At 46.8% G+C, this 23,253-nt stretch overlaps 3 protein-coding genes across 3 annotated transcripts; 2 read left to right on the top strand and 1 right to left on the bottom strand.

The window, feature by feature from the left end:
• The first annotated feature begins 12 nt into the window (after nt 1–12).
• Nucleotides 13–14,239, top strand: HARS1 (histidyl-tRNA synthetase 1). The gene is made up of 13 exons (XM_044226174.1): nt 13–186; nt 467–556; nt 5,779–5,898; nt 8,743–8,838; nt 9,491–9,616; nt 10,283–10,390; nt 10,541–10,639; nt 10,863–10,956; nt 11,144–11,271; nt 11,364–11,606; nt 13,064–13,180; nt 13,355–13,501; nt 13,830–14,239. Exons 1-13 carry the CDS (start codon nt 97–99, stop codon nt 13,899–13,901), a joined length of 1,530 nt encoding a protein of 509 aa, XP_044082109.1. The 5' UTR covers nt 13–96; the 3' UTR covers nt 13,902–14,239.
• DND1 (DND microRNA-mediated repression inhibitor 1) lies at nt 14,150–16,852 on the top strand. Its single transcript, XM_044226581.1, has 4 exons — nt 14,150–14,161; nt 14,679–14,907; nt 15,272–15,733; nt 16,395–16,852. Exons 1-4 carry the CDS (start codon nt 14,150–14,152, stop codon nt 16,850–16,852), a joined length of 1,161 nt encoding a protein of 386 aa, XP_044082516.1.
• A 326-nt stretch (nt 16,853–17,178) lies between these two features.
• Nucleotides 17,179–22,734, bottom strand: WDR55 (WD repeat domain 55). Its single transcript, XM_044226185.1, has 7 exons — nt 22,479–22,734; nt 18,855–18,955; nt 18,672–18,759; nt 18,401–18,580; nt 18,205–18,304; nt 17,949–18,118; nt 17,179–17,864 (listed from the first exon to the last, which is right to left on the bottom strand). Exons 1-7 carry the CDS (start codon nt 22,667–22,669, stop codon nt 17,549–17,551), a joined length of 1,146 nt encoding a protein of 381 aa, XP_044082120.1. The 5' UTR covers nt 22,670–22,734; the 3' UTR covers nt 17,179–17,548.
• Between the last annotated feature and the right edge of the window lie 519 nt (nt 22,735–23,253).

Genomic DNA, 23,253 nt, shown 5'->3' on the forward strand with positions numbered 1-23,253 from the left:
ATACGGGCCAGTGACTCGATAGCCGGAAGCTGTCCGTGCTCAGGCTGCGGCAACAAAAGCTGATCTAGACAGCGTTCAGTGCCGGTTGGCCGCAGTATGGCAGAACGTGCAGCACAGGAGGAGCTAGTGCGACTTCAGGGAGAGCGCGTGCGGGGCCTAAAGCAGCAGAAGGCCAGCGCTGAGCAGGTGCGACCCAGGTGGCAGGGGAGAGGCCAAAATTAGGGCCAGGGAGGACTTAGAGTTGGGTGGTCTGCATAGAAGAGAGATGTGGGAAAGGAGACCGGGCGGGGAAGGGAGAAGCCGAGCCTGGTTGAGGAGGTGGGCGGGGTAGGACCCGAGAGAAGCAAAGCTGGGCTTGGGGAGAGAAATGTGCCTCAAATTCTGATGAGGGTGGGATACTGAATGAATGGCCGAGAGTGGAAGGAGTGGCAGACATGATAGCTCAGCACCTACTTTACGTCCACAGATCGAGGAGGAGGTGGCAAAACTACTGAAACTGAAGGCGCAGCTGGGCCCTGATGAAGGGAAACAGAAGTTTGTGCTCAAAACCCCCAAGGTAAATATAATTCCTTTAAGGAGAAAGCCCCTAATCCCACTCCCAAGGGTGGATGCCCCTGCTTCCTTGAACAGTTCTTCTGGGATCTGGGCTGAATTGGAATCTGAGTCATTCTGGGATAGCAGTGATGGCAGAAACTAGACCAGCTGGGTGCTTAGGGGAGTATGCCAGCTACTGCTACTCCTTCTTTCATTAAGTAAATATTTACTGAGTGTTTCCTAAGTGCCTAGCACCATAATATGTGAGTATGCCAGGATGAACAATATAACCTGCCCTCATGGAGCTTACATTCTACTGAAGGAAGCAGACTTAGGACAGATAATTCCACTCTTGAATATGTAATTATAGATTGTGATAAATGATATAAAGAAATGATAAGCATTCTCTGGGACAAATAAGAACTAGAGCGTCTGAAAAAGCCTCACAGAAGTGATATACTAACTGACTAAGATGAATGGGAGGTAGCCAGGGGGAGAGCATGAGGAAGATAGGTTCGGGTACAGTATGGAAATCCTGAAGGAGAAAAGAATGCTGGTAGTTTCCAGGAATTAGAAAAAGACTTGGATTAGTAGAACCAAATATACAGGAGTAGAGTGGAGTGGAAATCCGTTGGAGATTACTATATATATATATATATATATATATATAAAAAATTGTATTTCTTGGTGACTTTTATACACATAGTTTATTTACCCTGAGAGGCTGAGACTGGTGTCTGGAACTGAACAGATAATTCAATAAATGTGTGTGAAATTGGACTTCAAAGGAGAGGGGTCTTCCTTGTGTTAAGGTGTCACCTTTTTAGGTTCATTCTTTGGGCTCCTAAATTAATTGAGCTATTCCTTTCTACACACAACTAATTTCAAAGGTGAAAGAAACAATGTAAAATTACAAAGCAAATATTATCAATAGTTTTTCAAACTCTTCACTGAAAAATTAATGGGGAATTTGTGACAGATCAGGCTGGCCTCACTAAACCCAATGATCAATCTTAACATCACTAAAAGTAGGACATCCAGACATTATGTTTCTCCTGATGTGATGCAATAAGAAGTACACAGCACCACCTGTGAAATATTCTTGCCGGGGTGCCTGGGTGGCTCAGTGGGTTAAAGCCTCTGCTTTCGGCTCAGGTCATGATCCCAGGGTCCTGGGATCGAGCCCCACATCGGGCTCCCTGCTCAGCAGGGAGCCTGCTTCCCTTCCCCTCTCTCTGCCTACTTGTGATCTCTGTCTGTCAAATAAATAAATAAAGTCTTTAAAAAAAAAAAAAGAAAAGAAAAAGAAAGAAATATTCTTGCCAAGAAAAATTGAACCTGAATCTAATCAGGCCTTTTGACCTACCAGTTTACCAGAAATATGGGAGATGGAGGAATGTATTAAATGACACATTGTATACACTGTTAATGAAATCCAGAATATGAAAAGTTCTTTAGGACAAATTACTCAATTTCCTCAAAATAAATGACATTTTTTTAAAAAGGAAAGGAAACTGTTGTGGATTAAACAGACAAGAGACAAACAAATACAGTGCATGGGCTTCATTTAGAATCTAATTCAAACAGTCAACCCTAAAAAAGTATTCTTGAGGCAACTGGGGAAAATTAAACACGGCTTGGGTATTAGATGATATGAAAGGGCTGCTGTTTGTTTTGTTGTTTGTAATAAAAGTATTTTAGTGTTTTGGCTTTTTTTAAACCTCGTGCTTTAGCAAATGACAAATATTTAGGGACAAACTGATAGGATGTCTGGATTTACTCTAAAATACGCCCGGAAAGGGGCACCTGGGTGACTCAGTCAGTTAAGCTGCTGCCTTCCCCCGAGGTCATGATCCCAGGATCCTGGAATCGAGTCCCGCATCAGGCTCCTTGCTCAACAGGGAGCCTGCTTCTCTCTCTGCCTCTGGGCACCACTCTGCCTGCTTGTGCTCACTCTCTCTGATAAATAAATAACCAAACAAATAAATAAATAAGTTCTTAAAAAAATAAAATAATTCAGAAAAAAAAGTTGGACCTTAGATAACATAAAAATAACAGACACTGATAGTTATCGAAACTGGGTAATACATAACATGGTGGTGTATGATACTCTTCTCTATAATGTGTGTTTGAAAATTTCTATACTATTTTATTTATTAAGTTATTTATTTATTTATTTGACAGACAGAGCCCAATGCGGGGCTTGATCCCAGGACGCTGGGATCATGACCTGAGCTGAAGGCAGAGGCTTAACCCACTGAGCCACCCAGGCGCCCCTATACTATTTTAAAAGAAAGTGAGATTATACTGGAGAGTTAGTATCCACTTTAGTTTGTTGAAATGTGTCTCTTGATGTGTGATTTATATTAACAGAAAACCCAGTATCATGGGGTAGGACTCTTCCAAGAGGTTTTTATGGTCAAAATTATTTTTATGATTATGCTGACATGTATTTGCCTTTGTGGTCACATTTGTTAATGAAAATGCAAAAGCACTGGTGAGTAGAACTGCTGGTGTCTTAGCATGAAACATGACAGCAGCCCTACACTATTCGAGTAGCCATCATGTTCTTTATTTTCCTGCATTCATAATTTTTTTAAAAAATTAGTTTTGCTTATGAATGTCCTTGATAACAGTAAAATTGCTCATTTTATTGAATCTCAACCCTTGAGTACTCTCTTTTTTAGTATTCTGTGTGATGAAATGGTAAGAATATAGAAAGCACTTCTGCTACATTCCAGAGCAGGAAAAACACTTGTGCTATTGCATGAGTTGAAGCTGCCTACCTACTGTTTTCACAGAACATCTTTTTTTTTTTTTTTTTTAAGATTTTATTTATTTATTTGACAGACAGAGATCACAAGTAGGCAGAGAGGCAGGCAGAGAGAGAGGAGGAAGCAGGCTCCCTGCCAAGCAGAGAGCCCAGTGCTAGGCTCGATCCCAGGACCCTGAGATCTTGACCTGAGCCAAAGGCAGAGGCTTTAACCCACTGAGCCACCCAGGCGCCCCAGAACATGTTTTTTATTTGAAAGAAAAACTGAAAGACAAACTGCTGGTTTAAAGATTTGGATAATGAATGAAGTGAGCTTTGTCACTTCAAGGACAACATCTAACAATATTTTTTGCTATTGACAAAATTCAAGCATTCAGATGAAAGTTAGGATTTTAGGGAACTTGTATCTTTCCCATCATGGAGATAGCTTCCCAATTTAGTAGTGAAAGACTTTCCCCATGAGATCTGTGTTGATAGTAACAAAGGTGTTTTCTAATATAGTGAAGTGTGTAAATATTTAGAAGATCTGTATAATTTATCAATGACCCAATGTTTTCCACATGACTGATGTATAATGTTATAAAATAATGCATGGGTAAAAGATTCATTCAGAGTACAAGATGGAGTAGTTGATATCTTTAAAATTATGGTAAAATATATGTGACATGAAATTTGCCATTTTAACCATTTTCTAAAGATTTTATCTGTTTATTTGAGAGAGAGAGAGAGAGCACTGGGGGGAGGGGTGGGCAGAGAGGGAGAGGCAGATGCTTAACTAATTGAGCCACCCAGTCACCCCTTTTTAAACCATTTTGAAGCATACAGTGTGGTGGCATTAAGTAGGTTCGCATTGCATTGTTGTGCAACCATCACCACTTTTCATCCCCAGAACTTATTTTCATCATACCAAACTGACATTCTATACCCATTAAGCAGTAACTTCCCCCTCTACCCTCCCTCCAGCCCCAAGGTAACTACTGTTCTACTTTCTGTCTCTGTGAATTTGGGGTACCATATATAAGTAGTGTATTTTAATGTAACAGTGTGAAAATTTTACTGATGTAGTTCCTATTCCACACTGCAACCAATCTTTAAGAAACTACCAATTTTTGGATTTTGGTTTAGTTTAAGAAGGTTATCTACAGTTAGCTGAAAAGTTTATTAAAATATTCCTTCTTGGGAGCCTGGGTGGCTCAGTCAGTTAAGTGGCACTTTCAGTTCAGGTCATGATCCCAGGGTTCTGGGGTCCAGCCCCATAGCAGTCTCCCTGCTCAGCAGGGAGCCTGCTTCTCCCTCTCTCTCCACCTGCTGATCCCCCTGCTTGTGTGCATGTACTTACTCTCCTCGCTCTCTGTCAAATAAATAAAATCTTAAAAAAAAATTCTTCTTTTACAATTACACATCTTTGGATTTTCTTTATGTAACCAGAACAACCTATCCCAATAAAATTGAATGCACAAAGCATATATAAGAACCTAGTTGTTCTCTGTTAGGCCAGACATTAAAGATTTGCAAAAATGTAAATCAGTGCTACTCTTCTCACCAAATTTTTTTTGTTTTGGGAAGTAGTTGTATTTTCTTAAAATGTTATTTATGTTAACATGTAATGGATTTACTATGTGTTAAGTGAACTAATAAATATTCTTAAATGTTCACAGTTTTAATTTCTAATGCAATAAACTTTGATTGGTATAATCCACTTTGGGGTCCTTAATAAATAGTAAAAGTTTAAAGAGGTCCTGAGACCGAAGACAAGAATAGGGTGTAAACACCCAGATTAGAAGCTCTGATCTGGAAGGACAGTGTTATTATAGCCCTGACTGCCACGAACCTGCCGAGTGGCCTTAGGTAATGATTTAACTTCTCAATATCCTGTAATTCATCCATAAAAGGAATCTGCCCAGCCTATGTCATAGGGTTATTAGAAGCAGATTAGAGAATCGTATTTATTATAATTTAGTATTTATTGCTAAATAGTATTAATTAATTAGTATTATTATTGCAAATAGTATTGGAATTTTTTTTAAGTTACGCTGTGGGTAAGTGTTACTTATAAACTTTGAAATTCAACTAGCTAAGCCAGTTTGAGTTGATTATATACCTGTCTTCAGGTATGTGTTTTCTCATAGGAAGGGAAATGTTCTGGTATCATAGAAAATGAATTTTTAGGAAAACTTCTCAGAAACTAGTGTTCTAAAAAAGAAAGAAAGAAAACAGCATTCTAAGAATTCTAGAAAATATAACCACGCTAAAAAGGGGATGGAATTTAGAAGGGTGTTAGCAAATGAGTGTGATAATTACTAGGGAATTGTTTGTGCTTGCTTTACAACTCCGTAGCCCATAGGAAAAAAAGTTTGGGGCAGTGTTTATATCTGTCATCCTCAAGGCCATGCTTTTGTATTTTTGACCTTAATGTTTCCTGTTTGTTTTTAAATCCCATCCCTGGTTTTTTGGCCAATTTGGACTCCAAGGGTACAAGAGACTACAGTCCCCGGCAGATGGCCGTTCGGGAGAAGGTGTTTGATGTAATTGTCAGCTGCTTCAAGCGTCATGGTGCAGAAGTAATTGATACACCTGTGTTTGAACTAAAGGTGAGAAGTAATTGATACGCCTGTGTTTGAACTAAAGGTTTCTCCTTACCAACCTTACTAAAGGTTGGTAAGGAGAAATTGGATGGTGGGAGAGTGGATATATAAACAACAAAGAAGATGATAAGAGAGTGAGAGGTGTCTCTCCTGTTGGGGACAAAGACCAGTATTTTCTCCAATGAGAAGGGAGGCAGGCCTGTTTTAGAAGGAGAGGCCCTACTTTTTATTTGCTGTGGTCATTGCTGGTGGCTTCCAAAAGAGGGCCCTTGTTAGAGGACATTGTTATGGTCCTGTCTACAATGAATTCCCTGGTACCGGTTTTTGAGATGTTTTTGAGATACATACAAACCATATATATAAAGAATAAATATGTAACCAGTCTCCTGTTGATGGACCCTGAGATTGCTTCCAGTTCTTTACTGTTAAAAAAAAAAAAAAACAGACTGCATCACTCCCTGTTTAAAACCATTACCCATTACATTTATAACAAAATCCAAACTCTGCTCATGCTTACAAGGCCCTATGTGATCTTGCCATTGCCTTACTTTCCCACCTCATCTTGTGCTATTCTTCCCCTTGGCTCCAGTGCTACTCTGGTCTTCTTTCTATTCCTGGATCATTCTAAATATGTTTTGTTTTTTTTAAATTTTCTTGATTTTTTTTATTAACATATAATGTATTATCCCCAGGGGTACAGGTCTGTGAATCGCCAGGCTTACACATTTCACAGCACTCACCATAGCACATACCCTCCCCAATGGCCATAACGCAACCACCCTCTCCCGAGGCCCCTCCCTCTAAATATAGTTCTATCTCAGGGCCTTTGTACTTGCCCTTACCTCTTCTTGAACTCCCTCGGCCCTCTTTGTTTGATTTAATTTCAGATTAAAGTAGAGATTAAAGATTTTAATTTCCAATCTCAACTAAACTGCCATTCTTCGAATAGTCTTCTCCAACTATTTTGTCTAAAGTATCCATTGTCTATCACATTGACCAGTTTTATTTCCATTAGAGCAGCTATCAGAAATTATCTCTAAATTTGTTTTCTTGCCTTAGTGTACTGCCTCTCTCTTCTCCTTAGTAGGAAAGATCCATGAGGGTGTGGACTGTATCTTGGTCTTGTTCACTGATGTATATTCATTGCTTAGAACAATGTCTGGTACTGGTGGTCATTCATCTGCAGGGTGAATTCACAGAAATGAAATTGCTGGATCAAAAGACTGTATTCATTTATGTTTACCGATTCTCTTGGTTTGCTGGCGCTTCCAGAACAGAGTACCGCAGACTTGGGCGGCTTACACAGCAGATTTAGTGTCAGGAGGCTAGAAGTACAAGATCAGGTGTCAGCAGGGTTGGATCTTTCCGAGGGCCTTGAGGGAAGGATCTGTTTCGGGCCTCACTCCTTGGCTGTAGATGGTGTTTTCCTAGTGTCTTCACATCATCTTCCCTCTGCCTGTGTCCAATTTTCCTTTTTTCATAAGGACATCACTTACATTGGATTAGGGCCCGCCTTCACTTAGCTTAACTACCTCTTCAAAGACCCTGTCTCCAAATATAGTCATATTCTGAGGTTACTGGGGGGTAGGATTGCAATATATGAATTTTGAAGGGGCCACAGTTCAGCCCGTAACACCGACCAAATGTATGAATGTTTCTAATTCTAGACTGGGAATTTTCAGGCTTTTTAAGCTTTTCCAGTCTGGTAAGTAAAATATGTTATCACCTTATTGAAGCCATCACATGGTAAGAACTACTATTTCAGTTTTGCCTTTTAACATTGTTCAAACTTTAAGCATCATAAAAACATTTCATTGATCTAATAATGCAACCTTAGGAATTAATTCTCAAAAAATATATATTCCAGGGGCACCTGGGTGGCTCAGTGGGTTAACACCTCTGCCTTCGGCTTAGGTCATGATCCCAGGGTCCTGGGATCGAGCCCCACATTGGGCTCTCTGCTCAGCAGGGAGCTTGCTTCTCTGCCTGCCTCTCTGCCTACTTGTGATCTCTGTCTGTCAAATAAATAAATAAAATCTTTAAAAAAAAAAAAGTATATTCCAAAGGAAAAAAACTATACTGAAGTGTATTTATTGAAATGTTATGGAACTTTGTTTTTAAATAACCTAATCATCTGACGGTGTAACACTGGGAAGGAAAGAAATACAGAGCTGCTTCTCACCAAAGTATTACTCAGCTTTTAAAAAGAATATTTCAGAGGCGCCTGGGTGGCTCAGTGGGTTAAAGCCTCTGCCTTCGGCTCAGGTCATGGTCTCAGGGTCTTCGGATTGAGCCCCGCATCGGGCTCTCTGCTCAGCGAGGAGCCTGGTTCCTCCTCTCTCTCTGTCTGCCTCTCTGCCTACTTGTGATCTCTCTCTGTCAAGTAAATAAAATTTTTTTTTAATTTTTTTAATAAAAAAATAATATTTAAGCTGTGTCACAAAATGGATATGTATAAAAAAGCAGAAAATGAACTTTGTATGTCCTTTCAATTATAGTTAACATTAAATACATTAGCATTGAGATAGAGAGCAGAAGTATAGACAGGTTGCAGTCAGTCATGTTAGGATGGTGGGGTTTTGTTTTAAAACTTCCTTTTAGGGGCACCTGGGTGACTCAGTGGGTTAAACCTTTGCCTTCAGCTCGGGTCATGATCTAAGGGTCCTGGGATCGAGCCCCGCATCGGGCTCTCTGCTCAGCAGGGAGCCTGCTTCCCCCTCTCTCTCTACCTGCCTCTCTGCCTACCTGTGATCTCTGTCAAATAAATAAATAAAATCTTAAAAAAAAAAAAAACAAACTTCCCTTTAAATTGTTATATTTATCATTGTGACCACCTTTGTATTTTCTCAGGAAACACTGACTGGAAAGTATGGAGAAGATTCTAAGCTTATCTATGACCTGAAGGACCAGGGTGGAGAGCTGCTGTCCCTTCGCTATGACCTTACCGTATCTTTCTAAACTTGGTCTCTTGGTACTTTGGATCAGTTGGTTCTCATTGGGCTGGGGCTATTTCTAGCCTCGGGTTTGGGGATAGCTAGACATAGGTGGGATTAATCCCCACCTATGATGCTTATGATAATCAGGGAACTTACTTCTTTAAACCAGGAATGGGACTTTAGCTAAACAGAGCATAGCCTTAAAAGTCTTCAGAATCCTGAGTGAGAGCTCAGCTTTATGTTGGGAACCAGTTCCAACTCAGTAATCCCTTGGCTCCAGAGTCTCTCTCCCCTGCCCTGTCCAGTGGACAGAGTTCTCTTTAATTGACCAACAGTCCAATTCCTTTATCTCCAAGCTATGTCAGAGAATCATCTGCTCAGAAATCCTGGAAGTCTTTCTCTGCTCTCTGGCATATCTGCCTGGCCCCCTCCTGTGCTCAGCATAGTCCAGGGGAGACACTAACCAAAGGGAGAGGAGCCCTAATCCTTTTTGATACTTCTGCCATGTGAACAAAGTTGATTCTGATGTTCAGAAATACTCTTAATCTTACAGGTTGTGGTTTTACTCACACACAGAGAAAGGTTAGACCCCAGCTTCTGTTGGTGGTGATAATCAGCTGCTGGACTGTATGAGGAGGGGCTTTCTCCTTAACCGTTATCAGGTTCCTTTTGCTCGATACTTGGCAATGAATAAACTGACCAACATTAAACGCTACCACATAGCCAAAGTATATCGGCGAGATAACCCAGCCATGACCCGTGGCCGGTATCGGGAATTCTATCAGTGTGTGAGTATGTGGGGCATAACAGGGAACTTGGCCCTCCCTCAACTTAGTAGAATCTCCTGGGTACTCATGGTGTCCTGAACAAACTGGATGCACCAGGTAGTGCTAATCCTTAGATTACTTGAGTATTTTCATGTAGAGGATAGGGATTATTCTCCCCATTTTACATATGAGTAAACTTGCAACTCAGCAAGGTTAAGGGATGGTAGGGATAAGAAAGCCAAAGTCAGGCTTTTGAACTCTTGGTCCAGTTTTCTTTATGTTAAACCACAGCGATTGGATCACAGCAAAGGATGGGGAGATTGGATTTGAAGTATCAGGTCATCCAGAGTGGTGGCAGAGCTTCTGAATAAAGAGAAAATGGTTAAGGACTAAGGCCATGTATTTGCCCCCACAGTGCTACGAGAAAATAAGGAAACGTAGCTGAGTGAGATAATGAAGGAAAGTAGACAGAAGGGAAACCAGGACTGGTAAGAGACCCAAGAATGCTGGGAGATTCCTCTGGGTTGGTGCTCTGACAGATAATGAAGGTGGTGTTGTGTGCATGAGTGTAGATAGGCCTTTATAGGGAAAAAGCAGAGCTCCCAGTACCCTGTCTGCCTGCCCGACCCTTAAAACCCTGCCCGACAGTTAAAACCCTAAGCACTGTACCTACCTATCTCCTTGCAGGATTTTGATATTGCCGGACAATTTGACCCCATGATCCCTGATGCAGAGTGCCTGAAGATCATGTGTGAGATCCTGAGTTCCCTTCAGATAGGCGACTTCCTGGTCAAGGTCAGAGCTAAATGGGTTTGGGAGGGCAAAGCCGGGCCTAGCTTCTCATAGGAGAAGATCCTCTGCAGAGAGACCAGTAGCCCAAGTTACCAAAACTGTTGATGGTCACACAAAGGGATTCTATCCTCACTGTGCCTTGGGTCCCTGCAGGTGAATGATCGGCGCATCCTCGATGGGATGTTTGCCATATGTGGTGTTCCTGATAGCAAGTTCCGAACCATCTGCTCCTCAGTGGACAAGCTGGACAAGGTAATGACCCAAACACTTCACTCTTTTCTCAGACCCCACTTTGCTCTGAGAAATGTAAAATAAGATCAGAAAAGAGGGAGGCCTGCCTCTGTGCTCACCAAAGAAGGATTAGCCCCAGAATGAAAGTCAACTTCTGCTCCAAAACTGCCCCCTCAGGAGGACCCACACTTGCTCTGCAGTGGAGAACTACCCAGGAGTCCCTTACTGGTATCTGTCTGCCTAGGTGTCCTGGGAGGAAGTAAAGAACGAGATGGTGGGAGAGAAGGGCCTTGCACCCGAGGTGGCTGACCGTATTGGGGACTATGTCCAGCAGCATGGTAAGGAACAGACCCTGCCTCTCCAATAGCCATTGAACTGGCCTCAAACCTTAGGCCAAAACTCCGTGTGTGTGTGTGTGTGTGTACACACGCATGCAGACGTGTGTACTCTAGGCAAAAAGGTAGAAAGCACCTCTACCAGTTTGCTCTTGTCAGTCAGTCTGGCTCACAAATGGTATCTCCCCAGGTGGGGTATCCCTTGTGGAACAGCTGCTCCAGGATCCTGAACTGTCCCAAAACAAACAGGCCTTGGAGGGCTTAGGAGACCTAAAACTACTGTTTGAATACCTGACCCTGTTTGGCATTGCTGACAAGGTGAGTCAGGCTGGGGTGGACACTGTAGCTGAGCTCCGGGGTTTCAGGTCCTTGATCCTCATCTGGTACTGACTGTGCTCTTGTCTCCACAGATTTCCTTTGACCTGAGCCTTGCTCGAGGCCTAGACTACTACACTGGAGTGATCTATGAGGCGGTGCTGCTACAGACCCCAGTTCGGGCAGGGGAAGAGCCCTTGGGTGTGGGCAGTGTGGCTGCCGGAGGACGCTATGATGGGCTAGTGGGCATGTTCGACCCAAAAGGACGCAAGGTGCCATGTGTGGGGCTCAGCATTGGGGTAGAGCGGATCTTTTCCATTGTGGAGCAGAGGCTAGAGGTACGTCCTGGGGATGCGCAGCTGGTGGCATGTGAGCTGTTTTGTTTTATCTTCAAGGGGGCAGATGGTACTGTTTTGGTCAAGGAGCATCTTTAGAAAGAAATGGAGAAAATAGGGTTATTGTCTTTCGTACACCACTATAGGCCATCTTTATGGATTTTTGATCATTCTTTCTTCACAGAATCCTTTCTTCTGGATCCCTGCATTTCCCTGAGCACTGTCAGAAGTCATAGCATATCCAAAGACCCAGATCTTTAGAATACAGAATGCTTGATATTTTACTACTCTGTGCTAGGCACCGTGCTTAGTGCTTTTCAAACACTATCAGTAAAATTCTTACATACCCCTCTGAGAGAAGCTACTTTTATTTATTTCTAGACAAGGGAACTGAAGCATTACAGGTCACAGCTTGCCCAAGGTTGTGAAACTCTTTAAGTAGCAGGGTCAGAATTCAAATCCAGGCAGTCTAAATCCAGAGTCTTGCTCCTAACTACTCTGATGTTGTTTCTAAGTGGTAAGCGTGTATCTGAGGCCTTGGGATCCTTGAGGTGGATATCTTCACTCTCTAGCCCCTAGAGTAACACCAGGGAAGGTCCTCATGGCCTCAGGCACTCCTTTGCTGCTGCTCTTAACTGGCTGGTCTCATTTCATCCCTCGGGGAATTCTCCAGCAGTAATCATCCCAATGCTTCCATCCTTTCCTCTGGAGCGGAAACCATCCATGTTTCCCAGTTCAGGTCACTGTTCCAGTAGACATCTTATGTTGTTAAGAACAATGAAGATAGGGGCACCTGGCTGGCTCAGTTTGTTAAGAAGCTGCTTTCGGCTGGGTCATGATCCCAGGATCCTGGCATCAAGCCCCACATTGGGCTCCTTGCTCAGCAGGGAGCCAGCTTCTCCCCTACCTGCCACTCCCCCCTGCTTGTGCTTGCTCTCCCTTCTCTTTCTCTGTGTGAAATAAAATCTTACAAAAAAAAAATCTATGAAAATAGTTTTCCAGAAAAAGACAAGGGGCAGCAGAAGCATTGTTCCTTTCCCCCGTCCACCCACACCCTGGGTTGGGCCCTGTGGCCAAAGCATAATAGGCACGGTCTCTTACCTGGGCAGACATGTCGTAAGTGGGAACTGGGTGAACTCACAGTATTGCTTCTGTGTGAATGTTCTTTTGGACCCTTAAGGTACTAGAAGGAGACAAGTTTTAAGTTATTGTACATAAACCACCTTTGCCCTTGCCCTACATTATCTGTTCTGGCAAGTCATACGTACGAACCAGTCAGTTCATTTCTTAACATCTTCTAGGAGCTACCTTATGCCCCGTTGCGAGGGGAGAAGACTGGGCTCCTGTCCTGGTGGAGCTCGTGCAGTTGGGTCTGATCTCTCAGTATCCTGACAACAGCCTGCTTTGTTTGCTCCCTGAAGGTAGCACAGCTCTCTGACTCTTACCTGCCCCTTCCCCAGGCTTTGGAGGAGAAGGTACGGACCACAGAGACACAGGTGCTTGTGGCATCTGCACAGAAGAAGCTGCTGGAGGAGAGACTGAGGCTTGTCTCAGAGCTCTGGGATGCTGGGATCAAGGTAGAGGAGGCCAGCCCCAGGGTGGCAGCAAACTTGGGAGTGCTGGGAACAGACTAAATAAAAGCTCCTCCATGGCAACTTCGGGTAGGAGAGCTAAAAGCACTTGGGCTCCAAGGAGGTTGTCCCTGAGGACAGTAGAAACCAGCCTTCATCTTCCACCCTTGGCCCCTGCAGGCAGAGCTGCTCTACAAGAAGAACCCAAAGCTGCTGAACCAGTTGCAATACTGTGAGGAGGCAGGCATCCCACTGGTGGCCATTATTGGTGAGCAGGAGCTCAAGGATGGGGTCATCAAGCTCCGCTCAGTGGCCAGCAGGGAAGAGGTACGTAAGTGGGCAGGAAAGCTGAGGGACGGGGAATGTATGGCATTTTGGCAGTCCATCCCCATTCAAGACCTGAGTAAAAGCCTGGCACTCATGTTAGTACCCTCTCAGAAAAGGCGAAAGGGTTAACCTGTTACAGTGGTCACGGTAGGGAGTCCCATCTCCATCTATACCCAGTGTCTCTGGCTTCTCCAAGAAGCACTATCTACTTTTTGTCTGCATTCTAGCTCCCAGCTGAGCCAAGCCTGATGACTAGAGGAAGGAGTGGGCACTTAGGAGCAGTGGAGTCAAAAATACTCATACCACCTTCTCTCCCCATCCTGGCCAGGTGGATGTCCGAAGAGAAGACCTTGTGGAAGAAATCAAAAGGAGAACAAGCCAGCCCTTTTGCATCTGCTGAGTTGAGCAAACTATCAGCAAACTGGGACTGGCACTATTTGAGGCTAAGACAAGACTCTGCATATATACTTAACAGCTTTGCTCACTTGGGTTCCAGCAGGAAGACCTGAACAGTGGTCAGAACAGAGACTTTTTATTATGATTATTTTATTGGTAATCACGGACAAAAGTGGCCAGGTATTACACCATTTTTCCATAGGAGGTCCTGGGAGCTTAGTCCAGTCTGTGCTCTGGGGACCGAGCCTAAGAATGGTCGCCCCTGTACGACCCTAACCAGATGGAGAGAATGCTTCCCCCAAACAATACTTAAAGGTCCAATAAAATGATTCAGCCACTGGAGCCTGCCTGTGTCACTGTTACCTGGCCCTGCCATCGCTGTGGGAGTCTGGGCCTCCCATTCCAACGACTTGAGCGGTGGGAAAGTGGGGAGAAAGACTTAAAGTACGCAGCACTGGCACTGCCCCAGGGTGAAGGGTGCCGCTGAGGTTCCCGCCTCCAGCGCACATCCGTGCCCTAGAAGGTGGGGCTGTGGGCACACTCCTGGGTTAAGGTTCCAGCTTTCACCTGAGGGTCCGAGGTTCCCGTGGCGCACGTGCAATGGATGCCCCACCCCCCTTGGGGGGCGGGGTCGTATTCAGAGCCAATGAGAGCTTGGGGGGCGGAGGAGTAGGGAAGCTTCCAGAGGCAGATGCGGAGAAGATTATAAAGGAGGTAGCGAGGGGCTGGCGGAGAGAGCCATGCAGTCCAAGCGAGAGTGTGAGGTAAGTTGTGGCAACAGGGGCTCGACAAGCGCCACCTGCGCAAGAAGTGGCCCGTTGGGCTCCACTCCACGGGCGAGGTGGGGGCGGGCACGGTGATCCGCCATTCCAACCTACCCTTTCGCCTTCAGCTATGGTGTGAGAGGGTGAATCCAGAGAACAAGGCCGCGTTGGAGGCGTGGGTCAGGGAGACCGGCATCCGCCTGGTGCAGGTGAACGGGCAGAGAAAGTATGGCGGGCCACCCCCAGGTATGGTAGTCCTAGCCCTACGCCTGCCGCGCTCCCCCAGCCTCGACTGTACCGACCCGCACCCTCTGGGTGGGGGAGGGATATCCCGGTGCTCAGCAGGCAGAAACCTCTGTCCGTTGCACCCCCTCCAGTCAAGCAACTGAGGAAACTTAGGCTCTCCACCCACCCACCTTGCCTCCCTCGAGCCAGGGAAGCCAGCCTTGCTGTTAGCTTAGGCACCCAGTTATGCCAACGACTCGGGGGGAGCGAGTGCTGCATCCATTTCACGGACGTTTGCTCATAGGCCTCCTCGGGCTGGGTGCCGGGGCCCGAACCCGGAACCATCCCGGAGGATGACGGTGCCCCTTCCCGCCCCTTCCCCCAGGCTGGGTGGGCAGCCCGCCGCCGGCCGGGTCCGAAGTGTTTATCGGACGGCTGCCTCAGGACGTGTACGAGCACCAGCTGATCCCACTGTTCCAACGCGTGGGCCGCCTCTACGAGTTCCGCCTGATGATGACCTTCAGCGGCCTGAACCGCGGCTTCGCCTACGCGCGCTACAGTTCGCGGCGCGGCGCCCAGGCAGCCATCGCCACGCTGCACAACCACCCGCTGCGGCCGTCCTGCCCGCTGCTCGTGTGCCGCAGCACGGAGAAGTGCGAGCTGAGTGTGGACGGGCTGCCTCCGGGTCTGAGCCGCCGCGCGCTGCTGCTCGCGCTGCAGCCCCTGGGTTCCGGCCTGCAGGAGGCGCTGCTAATGCCCAGCCCCGGGCCGGCGCCCGCGCAAATTGCGCTGCTCAAGTTCAACTCGCACCGCGCGGCCGCCATGGCCAAAAAAGCCCTAGTGGAAGGTAGGGGAGGGGGGAGCAAGGCTGCGGGGGGCTGCTGAAGGGGACCAGACACATTTTGTCATGCACTTGACACATCAGTATAGAGGTATAGAGGGTGAAGCAAGATCGTAGGGTTAAGAGTGCCTGAGTTTTCGACGTCATACTATATGACCTGAGATTTTTAATTTCCGCCGGTGTACCAAATACCACCTACGTGAACTCTTTCCTTGAATTGAAGTTAGTATTCAACATTCCAATGAAACACAGAATGATCTCCCTCTTTAAATATGAAGAGAGGGTTTAAGAAAAATTGATTTGCCCTAGGCAGTCCTGCTGAGTCCTCCTTTTATCTACTATAGATCTTCCTACCTCTGGGTGTGCTGACAATTAGATGGCACTTAGCACATTCCCAGAGCCCTAGTAAGCATTCACAATAAAGGTTAGCTATTATGATGGTTAGGAGGTAGACAAAGCCTGCATCCACCAGCATACCAATAAGGAAACTCAGAAGGTAGCAGCTACTACACCCCCTTTTCAAAGAAACAATGAAGCCACCAGGAAATGGGAAGGCTAGATATTAAACAGGCCTCCCTGTGAACCCTCGGACTCCAAAGGGTTCACAGGGCCTGGGAACTTGGATCCAGGGTTTAGGCCTCCCCTTGTCTCTGCCTTTTTCCTGCAGGGCAGTCCCGCCTCTGTGGAGAGCAAGTGGCCGTGGAGTGGCTTAAGCCAGACCTGAAGCAGCGACTCCGCCAGCAACTTATGGGTCCCTCACTGCAGTGCCTACAGCCAGATGGCAGTCGACTGGCCCCAGCCAGGGACAAGCTAGAGTCCCACCGGGCTCGGGCTGCCCTGCAGCTGTTGTGCCAAAGGATGAAGCTGGGCAGCCCCGTGTTCCTCACCAAGTGTCTGGGCACAGGCCCTGCCGGCTGGCACCGCTTCTGGTACCAAGTGGTGATCCCCGGGCACCCAGTGCCCTTCAGTGGCCTCATCTGGGTGGTGCTGGCCCCAGACGGGCAGGATGGGCACGAAGTGGCTAAGGATGCAGTGTCTGCCAGGCTGCTAGAGGCACTGAGTGAGTCTGGAGCCAGCCTTCTCCGGTCTGCGGGGGCTGAGGCAGGTACCATGGTTAAGCAGTGACCCTGTCCTTTTCACAAGCAGCCTGCACAAGTTGGCAGAGCCTGTGTCAGTCTCCAGCCCAGCAGGCCTGGGCAGCCACCATCTGTCCTCAAAGAGGAGGAGTGTGGGCCCTGCCCTACCTCTGACAGCCTCCCAGCTGGGGCAGGGCCCCAGTACACCAGGAAAGCTCAGGGTTGGCCAAGTTGTGGTGAGGGACCTTGTTCTCCCCCTCCCAGCCCAGGGTCTGACCTGCCTCATGGTATTCCTTGGCCATTCAGTGTGACAGACACACAAACAACCCTTCTTATCCCACAGCTTAGTATGAATCTCATTTCTTAGTCTCTTGATTTGTCATCTTTGTTGATTTTATTTGGAGGCTGGCTAAGCCAGAGGGTCAGAAAATCTGCCTTTTGTCCCCACTACTTGACATTCTGGTTATAGTGTATGTGATTTTGGGTTTTTCTATGCTGTTGTATTTATATTAAACCCCTGGTTGGTGTACACTTGTGTCCGTGCTATCTTGCCCCAGCTCTGGACTTGCCTTATACCGGCAGAGTGAGCAGCTGCCACAGAACAAGGACTTTCTCCCACCAGTGCCCTCAGACCTGAGCCTCTGGCTACACAGCTTTGTGTACTGCACAAGAGTAGTAAAAGTTCTTATCATCTCTGGGTACCCAGCCCAGGGAGCAACACTTGCCCAGTGAGGACCTATCTGCCTCAATCACTATCATTCTCACTCTCCTCTTCCTTCTGAGCTGTGGAGTCTTCCTCTTCCCTCAGGCCTGCAAAGAAGTCATCTGTGCTCCAAGCCTTGCTGCTCAGACCCCGCAGTGGCCCTCCCTTTTTCTTACGCCGGCGGTAGTCATCAACTACCACAGTCCGCAGCTGGGCCATGTTCCAGAACTTGAGGCGCTGGTCGTGACCACTGCTGGCCAGGAAATGGCCACAGTGGGAGAGGGCCAGCTTCTCCACAGGCTCCCCAGCATGCTGCCCCACGCTGCCCACCACGCGATTTGGCAGGATATTGACAGCCCTGGGCAGAGAAAAGAGAGTGTTTGGTCTTGGCTGGTGGGCTCTGTCCCCGGTGTGATCTCAGGGCTGTCCTGGCCTCTCTCACCTGATGACTCCATCAGTGGAACCAGTGCACAGCAGGCTCTCAGTGACTGGAACCATGCAGTCAATAGACTCCGCTCTTAGGGCAAATCGATCGCTTGTGGCCCCAAAACCATTCCAGTTGAAGAGGTAGATGGTGCCTTCACTGGAGCCACAGGCCACCTTCTTCCCATACTGCAGGAAATAAAGGAAACCATATTTGTGGAGGCCCATCTGAACAGATCCCTACCATATTTCCAAACCCCCATACCCAGATGTACTTTCATGACCGTGACGGAGGTCAGGTCTCCAGACTGAGGCTCTGAGAGTAGTTCAAACCGGCGTCGCCTGATGTTGAAGACACCCAGGCAGCCATCCCCACTGTAGAGAAAGCAGAGCAGCAGGCTTAGCCAAAGCTCCCATCAAAGGAGAGAGCTTTAACAGGGAAGGGAAAGGGTGGCAGCTTTGAGGCTATACCTGGCTGTAAGCAGTAGCTTCTTGGCTGGGTCCAGAGCCATGTCCGCAATATACTCCTCATGCTGCCGCATATCCATTAAGGGGCCCTCCTTCCGCTGGTCCCAGAGCCGGATGCCACCTGTGTCATCCCCAGTGGCCAGGACATTCTCATCTACCAGCAGCAGACTGTTGATGGGAGCACTAGAGATACAGAGCTTCTTGAAGCATCTCTGTCCCAGGAGGAATCTACCACATTACCCTTGACTGCAACACACAATTTAGCTGCCCTTACCCATGAGCCTTAGAAATGCGTCTCTCCAGTCGGCCCTGCTCCACATCTAGAACGTGGATGGCTTTGTCCTTGGAGACAGTGACAAGTTCTGGGGGGGGGGGGTAGGTACTCAGGTCATGGTGCTGTGCCCTGCTCCCTTGCCAAAAGATTGCTGGCTGGCTGGCTGCTGTGCCCGGTACTCACTCTGTCCATCTTCAGAGAAGACCACAGCTCGGCAGGATTTGAGGTGGTGACCGGAAGACCAGAGCTCCTTCGTTTCTCCCTCTTGGCAAGAGTAGGAAAAGCTAGGGGGAGGAGGAGAATCAATGACTCCAAAACCTGCCAGCATGGAATATAAAGACCAACCAGTCAACCTTCAGCCTATCTAGGAATTGCTGTTTATACACCATCAAACCCAAGGGGCTTAACATCCCATTTTTCCATTTTCAAATGTTAAGTTTTTTATTCAACATGTATTAATTCAAAGTACATCTGCTCAGGACTTCTTTGTGAACTGACCCATCATCCTTAAAATCCCCAGCTTGGGGAAATACTAGATCTGGACCACAATGGGGGGACATAAAATACCTGCTAAAGGCAGAAGAACAGGGGTGCCTGGATGGCTCAGTTGCTTAAGCATCTGCCTTCAGCTCAGGTCATCCCAGAGTTCTGGGATTGAGCCTTCATCAGGCTTCCTGCTGAGCAGGCAGTCTGCTTCTCCCTCTCCCTTACCCTCTGCCCCTCCCCCGAGCTCGTACTCTCAGTCTCTCCCTCTCAAACAAAAATCTTGAGGGGAAAAAAAGGGAATGGCGGGACGCCTGGGTGGCTCAGTTGGTTAAGCAGCTGCCTTCGGCTCAGGTCATGATCCCAGTGTTCTGGGATCGAGTCCCACATGGGGCTCCTTGCTCGGCGGGGAGCCTGCTTCTCCCTCTGCCTCTGCCTGCCTCTCTGCCTGTGCTCGCTCTCTCTCCCTCTCTCTGACAAATAAATAAAATCTTAAAAAAAAAAAAAAAAAACCTTTAAAAAAAAAAACAAAGGGAATGGCGCCTGGGTGGCTCTGCCTTGGGCTCTGGTCATGGTCTCAGAGTCCTGGGATGGAGCCCCGCCATAGGGCTCTCAGCTCAGCAGGGAGCCTGCTTTCCCCTCTCTCTCTGCCTGCCTCTCTGCCTACTTGTGATCTCTCTCTCTCTCTGTCAAATAAATAAATATATCTTTTAAAAAAAAAAGGAAAAAGAAAAAAAAGGAACAGCTCCAGGAGTTTGAAATGTAAAAATTGACAGAAGACAAGGCTCTTGTACTCCAGGTCTTTATAGCTAAAGAAAGTTAAAAATAATTACAGAATATTGTGGCCACAGGCTGAAAAGGAGGTAGGATCAAAATGGAGGTGGAACAGAGAAGGGCCAGCCTGGAAGCTCAGCTTTGAGCCAAGTACTTGTCGAGAGTGTATCACCAGTAGCTACCTCAAGGCAGATCCTCAAAAACGGCCGGATAACAAAGTCCTTAATTGCCAGGGAGTTTCAGGCAAGCAGAACAGGGTCTGCTTATTGGCTCTGTCCCAGTGCCTAGCAGGAGAAAAGAGCCCCGGAAAGCTAAGGTCAAGATGTGAGTTGGGTCATGAAGAGTTAAACAGTTCACCTGGCAGATACTGGAGGCAGATATGAATGTCCCTTCTAGGGCAAGGACGAGGAATGAGGAGGGTTCCAGTGGCAGGAGAGTGAAATGGCTGAATCTAGAAAGAGGGACTGGACTGGAGATCATATAGGCCAAGCAGAAGGATGAATTTAATCCTTTGGGGAAAGGAACCTCTTTGAAATGTTCGTGGGAGAAGTCAGAAGCCTGCCAAAAGGCAGTGGCTGAAGGTAGGAAAGAGGAGACAAACTGAAGCAATGGCTATGTGAATCAAGGGGGAGGTCCAAAGTGACTCCCAAGTGTACGGCATGAAGTAGGTAAGTAGGAGTAGTAGTAGAAAGGAACCCACCTTTGTTGATCTCAGTAAACACCTGACTGCTCTGCAAGGTAGGTCCAGGCATACCTCCTCTTATGGCACTTCACAGACACTGCATTTTTTTATACTGAAGGTCTGTGGCAACCCTGTATGGAACCAGTCTATCAGTGCCAGTTTTCCAACACCATCTGCTTGCTTCGTATGTCTCTCACATTTGGGGAATTCTCACAATATTTCAAACCTTTTCGTTGCATTTGTTATAGTGATCTGTGACCAGTGATTATGACTCACTCATGACAGTTAGCATTTTTTAGCAACAAAATATCTTTTAATTAAGGCATGTATACTGTTTTTTAGACATAATGCTAATACACATTTAATAGACTTATGTATAGTGCATACTTATATGAACAGGGAAACCAAAAAATTCGGTGACTGGCTTTATTTAAACGGTCTGGAGCCAAACCTGCAATGTCTCAAAGGTATGCCTGTATTATTCCTTTTTTTTTTTTTTTTTGTATTATTCCATTTTTGAAGATGAAAATATGGAAGTTAACTCGCCCAAGGTGACTGAAGCTAATGAAGAGGTTAAGGTTTAATGTCATTAAGTACATTTGACAGCACAACTCTTCTGGTTAAAACCTTCAGTGACTCTTCACTGCTTCCAGCCTACTCATCTTGTTCAAAATCAAATACCTATTAAGCACCTACTGTGGTCTAGAAGAGGAGATAAAAAGGACAACAAAACAGACTACATATTACATAAAAATGTTTTTCAAACTCCCGTCATGATCCATTAGTGAACTGTGATCAGCATTTTTATGTCTGTGTGCCTGAAATAACAATGTAATAAACCAGAAAATATCAGGGTGCATCACATATTATATGTGGTGTGGGGTGAGGTCAAAAAAAGTTTGAAAAACATTTTTATTTTTAGTGAAGGAGCAAACATTCAAATAATTACACACACGGATTTAAGATTACAAACCATTAGGAAGTTTCTGAGGGCAAGTTATCTGGTGCTAACACAGCAGTGTCTAATGAGTAATCTAATTTAGCCTGGGGAAGGGGAGGACAAATGCAGAGATGCTGAGAACTCAGGGATAGCGGGGCAAGTTTTCCAGGCAGAAAGAAGAAGCCGCAAAAGAGCCGAGGATTTAAGATACATTGAAAAGGTAAGAATGAATGAGCACAGAAAGTAAGGGGAAAGTGAGCAAGGACCAGATGGCCAAGATCCTAAAAGCCAGATTAAGGAGTTTTGACTTAACCCTAAAAACCAAGGTAAACTACTGAGGGGTCTTAAGAAAGAGAGGTCGTTAGATTTGTGTTTGAAAGATCAATTAAAGCAGGCAAGAGGCAAAGTGGAGGGGGCCCATTCAACCCATTTTAGGCTCAGTATAATAATCCAATGAAAAATAAGTGTCCTGGGCGCCTGGGTGGCTCAGTGGGTTAAGCCGCTGCCTTCGGCTCAGGTCATGATCTCAGGGTCCTGGGATCGAGTCCCGCATCGGGCTCTCTGCTCAGCAGGGAGCCTGCTTCCTTCTCTCTCTCTCTGCCTGCCTCTCCATCTACTTGTGATTTCTCTCTGTCAAATAAATAAATAAAAATAAAATCTTTAAAAAAAAAAAAAAAGAAAAAGAAGTGTCCTGAACGCCTTCTCGTCCTGCTACTGTCTCTGGGCTTCGTCAGGGCATTCCAGCCACTGTGTCTTCTTTCAGTTGTCTCAAGAGATTTGTGTGGTAACTGGTTCAAAACCAAGTGTTACTGAACGAATCGATCAGATGGATCTTGCAAGATTTGTCTCCCGCACCTTTCTCTCCTCATCCCGCTTCATCCCTGGGAGCTTCCAGATCCCGCAGCCCCGAGCCCTGCCCAGCACTTACACGAACACGTCCCCGTCCACGTCCCCCGCCGCCAGGAGGTCGCGGGCCGGATGGAATGCTAGCCCGCTGGCCGGTGCTTCCAGCACGATGTCTTCCGGGGTGTCTCGGATGCGGACCCGGGCTTCCGTTGAGTCGGGGTCCTCCTCGTCGCTCCCATCCTCGGCGGGCCTCTCCTCACACGTGCGGTCCATGTACGAAGGACAGCGAGCCGCTCAACAGTTGAGCAGCGAACCCAAAACCCTCCCCCTGACCTAGAGGAGTGGCCCAGATTCCACTTCCGCCTTGGGGGCGGATCCGGAAGTGGCGCTGAGACGGGAAAGGGCGGGGTGGGAAGCAGCTGTGGAGTGGTTCCCAGAAACCCAACCCTCAAGGTGAGCAGCTGGTCCGCGTTACCGCGGCCCTTTTCTGGGCCAGGTAGATGGCGTGACTGTCAGTGTTATCCTTGGTCACGTCTCGCTAAGTTAGGTACTGTTGAAGTCCTTTCCCCTCATCCTGATCGATGCTGACAGTTGGGGACTTCCTCCCTCAACTAGTAAGGATGATTTACTGCCCTCAGGATGGAGAGGGGGACACCGGTCTTTCATGGCTTTGTGGCATCCAAGAGCAACCTCCACGTTAGCCCGGAAGCCGCAAAAGCCCCACACCACGAGAATTTGGCATCTGGAGGTCATGGACAGCACTCAGGCCAAGCGCACGCTTAAACTGCGGCGGGTCTATGCTCACATCTTTGGGGCCAAAGAACAGCACCTTGACAGTTCCTACAGTTTGGCTGCAT

This window comes from Neovison vison, chromosome 1, assembly GCF_020171115.1.
Source record: "Neovison vison isolate M4711 chromosome 1, ASM_NN_V1, whole genome shotgun sequence".
NCBI lineage: Eukaryota > Metazoa > Chordata > Mammalia > Carnivora > Mustelidae > Neogale > Neogale vison.

What these genes read in the sequence shown, in the direction of transcription:
- WDR55 (XM_044226185.1), bottom strand. Translation starts at nt 22,669, where the DNA reads ATGGACCGCACGTGTGAGGAGAGGCCCGCCGAGGATGGGAGCGACGAG. An exon ending in GTGGACGGGGACGTGTTCGT is followed by an intron (nt 18,956 to 22,478) that starts GTAAGTGCTGGG and finishes TCCTCCCCCTAG; the next exon opens with CTTTTCCTACTCTTGCCAAG. An exon ending in CCTCCGTCACGGTCATGAAA is followed by an intron (nt 18,119 to 18,204) that starts GTACATCTGGGT and finishes TATTTCCTGCAG; the next exon opens with TATGGGAAGAAGGTGGCCTG.
- HARS1 (XM_044226174.1), top strand. Translation starts at nt 97, where the DNA reads ATGGCAGAACGTGCAGCACAGGAGGAGCTAGTGCGACTTCAGGGAGAG. An exon ending in TTGTGCTCAAAACCCCCAAG is followed by an intron (nt 557 to 5,778) that starts GTAAATATAATT and finishes TTGGACTCCAAG; the next exon opens with GGTACAAGAGACTACAGTCC. An exon ending in TTGTGGAGCAGAGGCTAGAG is followed by an intron (nt 11,607 to 13,063) that starts GTACGTCCTGGG and finishes CCCCTTCCCCAG; the next exon opens with GCTTTGGAGGAGAAGGTACG.
- DND1 (XM_044226581.1), top strand. An exon ending in GTATGGCGGGCCACCCCCAG is followed by an intron (nt 14,908 to 15,271) that starts GTATGGTAGTCC and finishes CCCTTCCCCCAG; the next exon opens with GCTGGGTGGGCAGCCCGCCG. An exon ending in CAAAAAAGCCCTAGTGGAAG is followed by an intron (nt 15,734 to 16,394) that starts GTAGGGGAGGGG and finishes TTTTTCCTGCAG; the next exon opens with GGCAGTCCCGCCTCTGTGGA.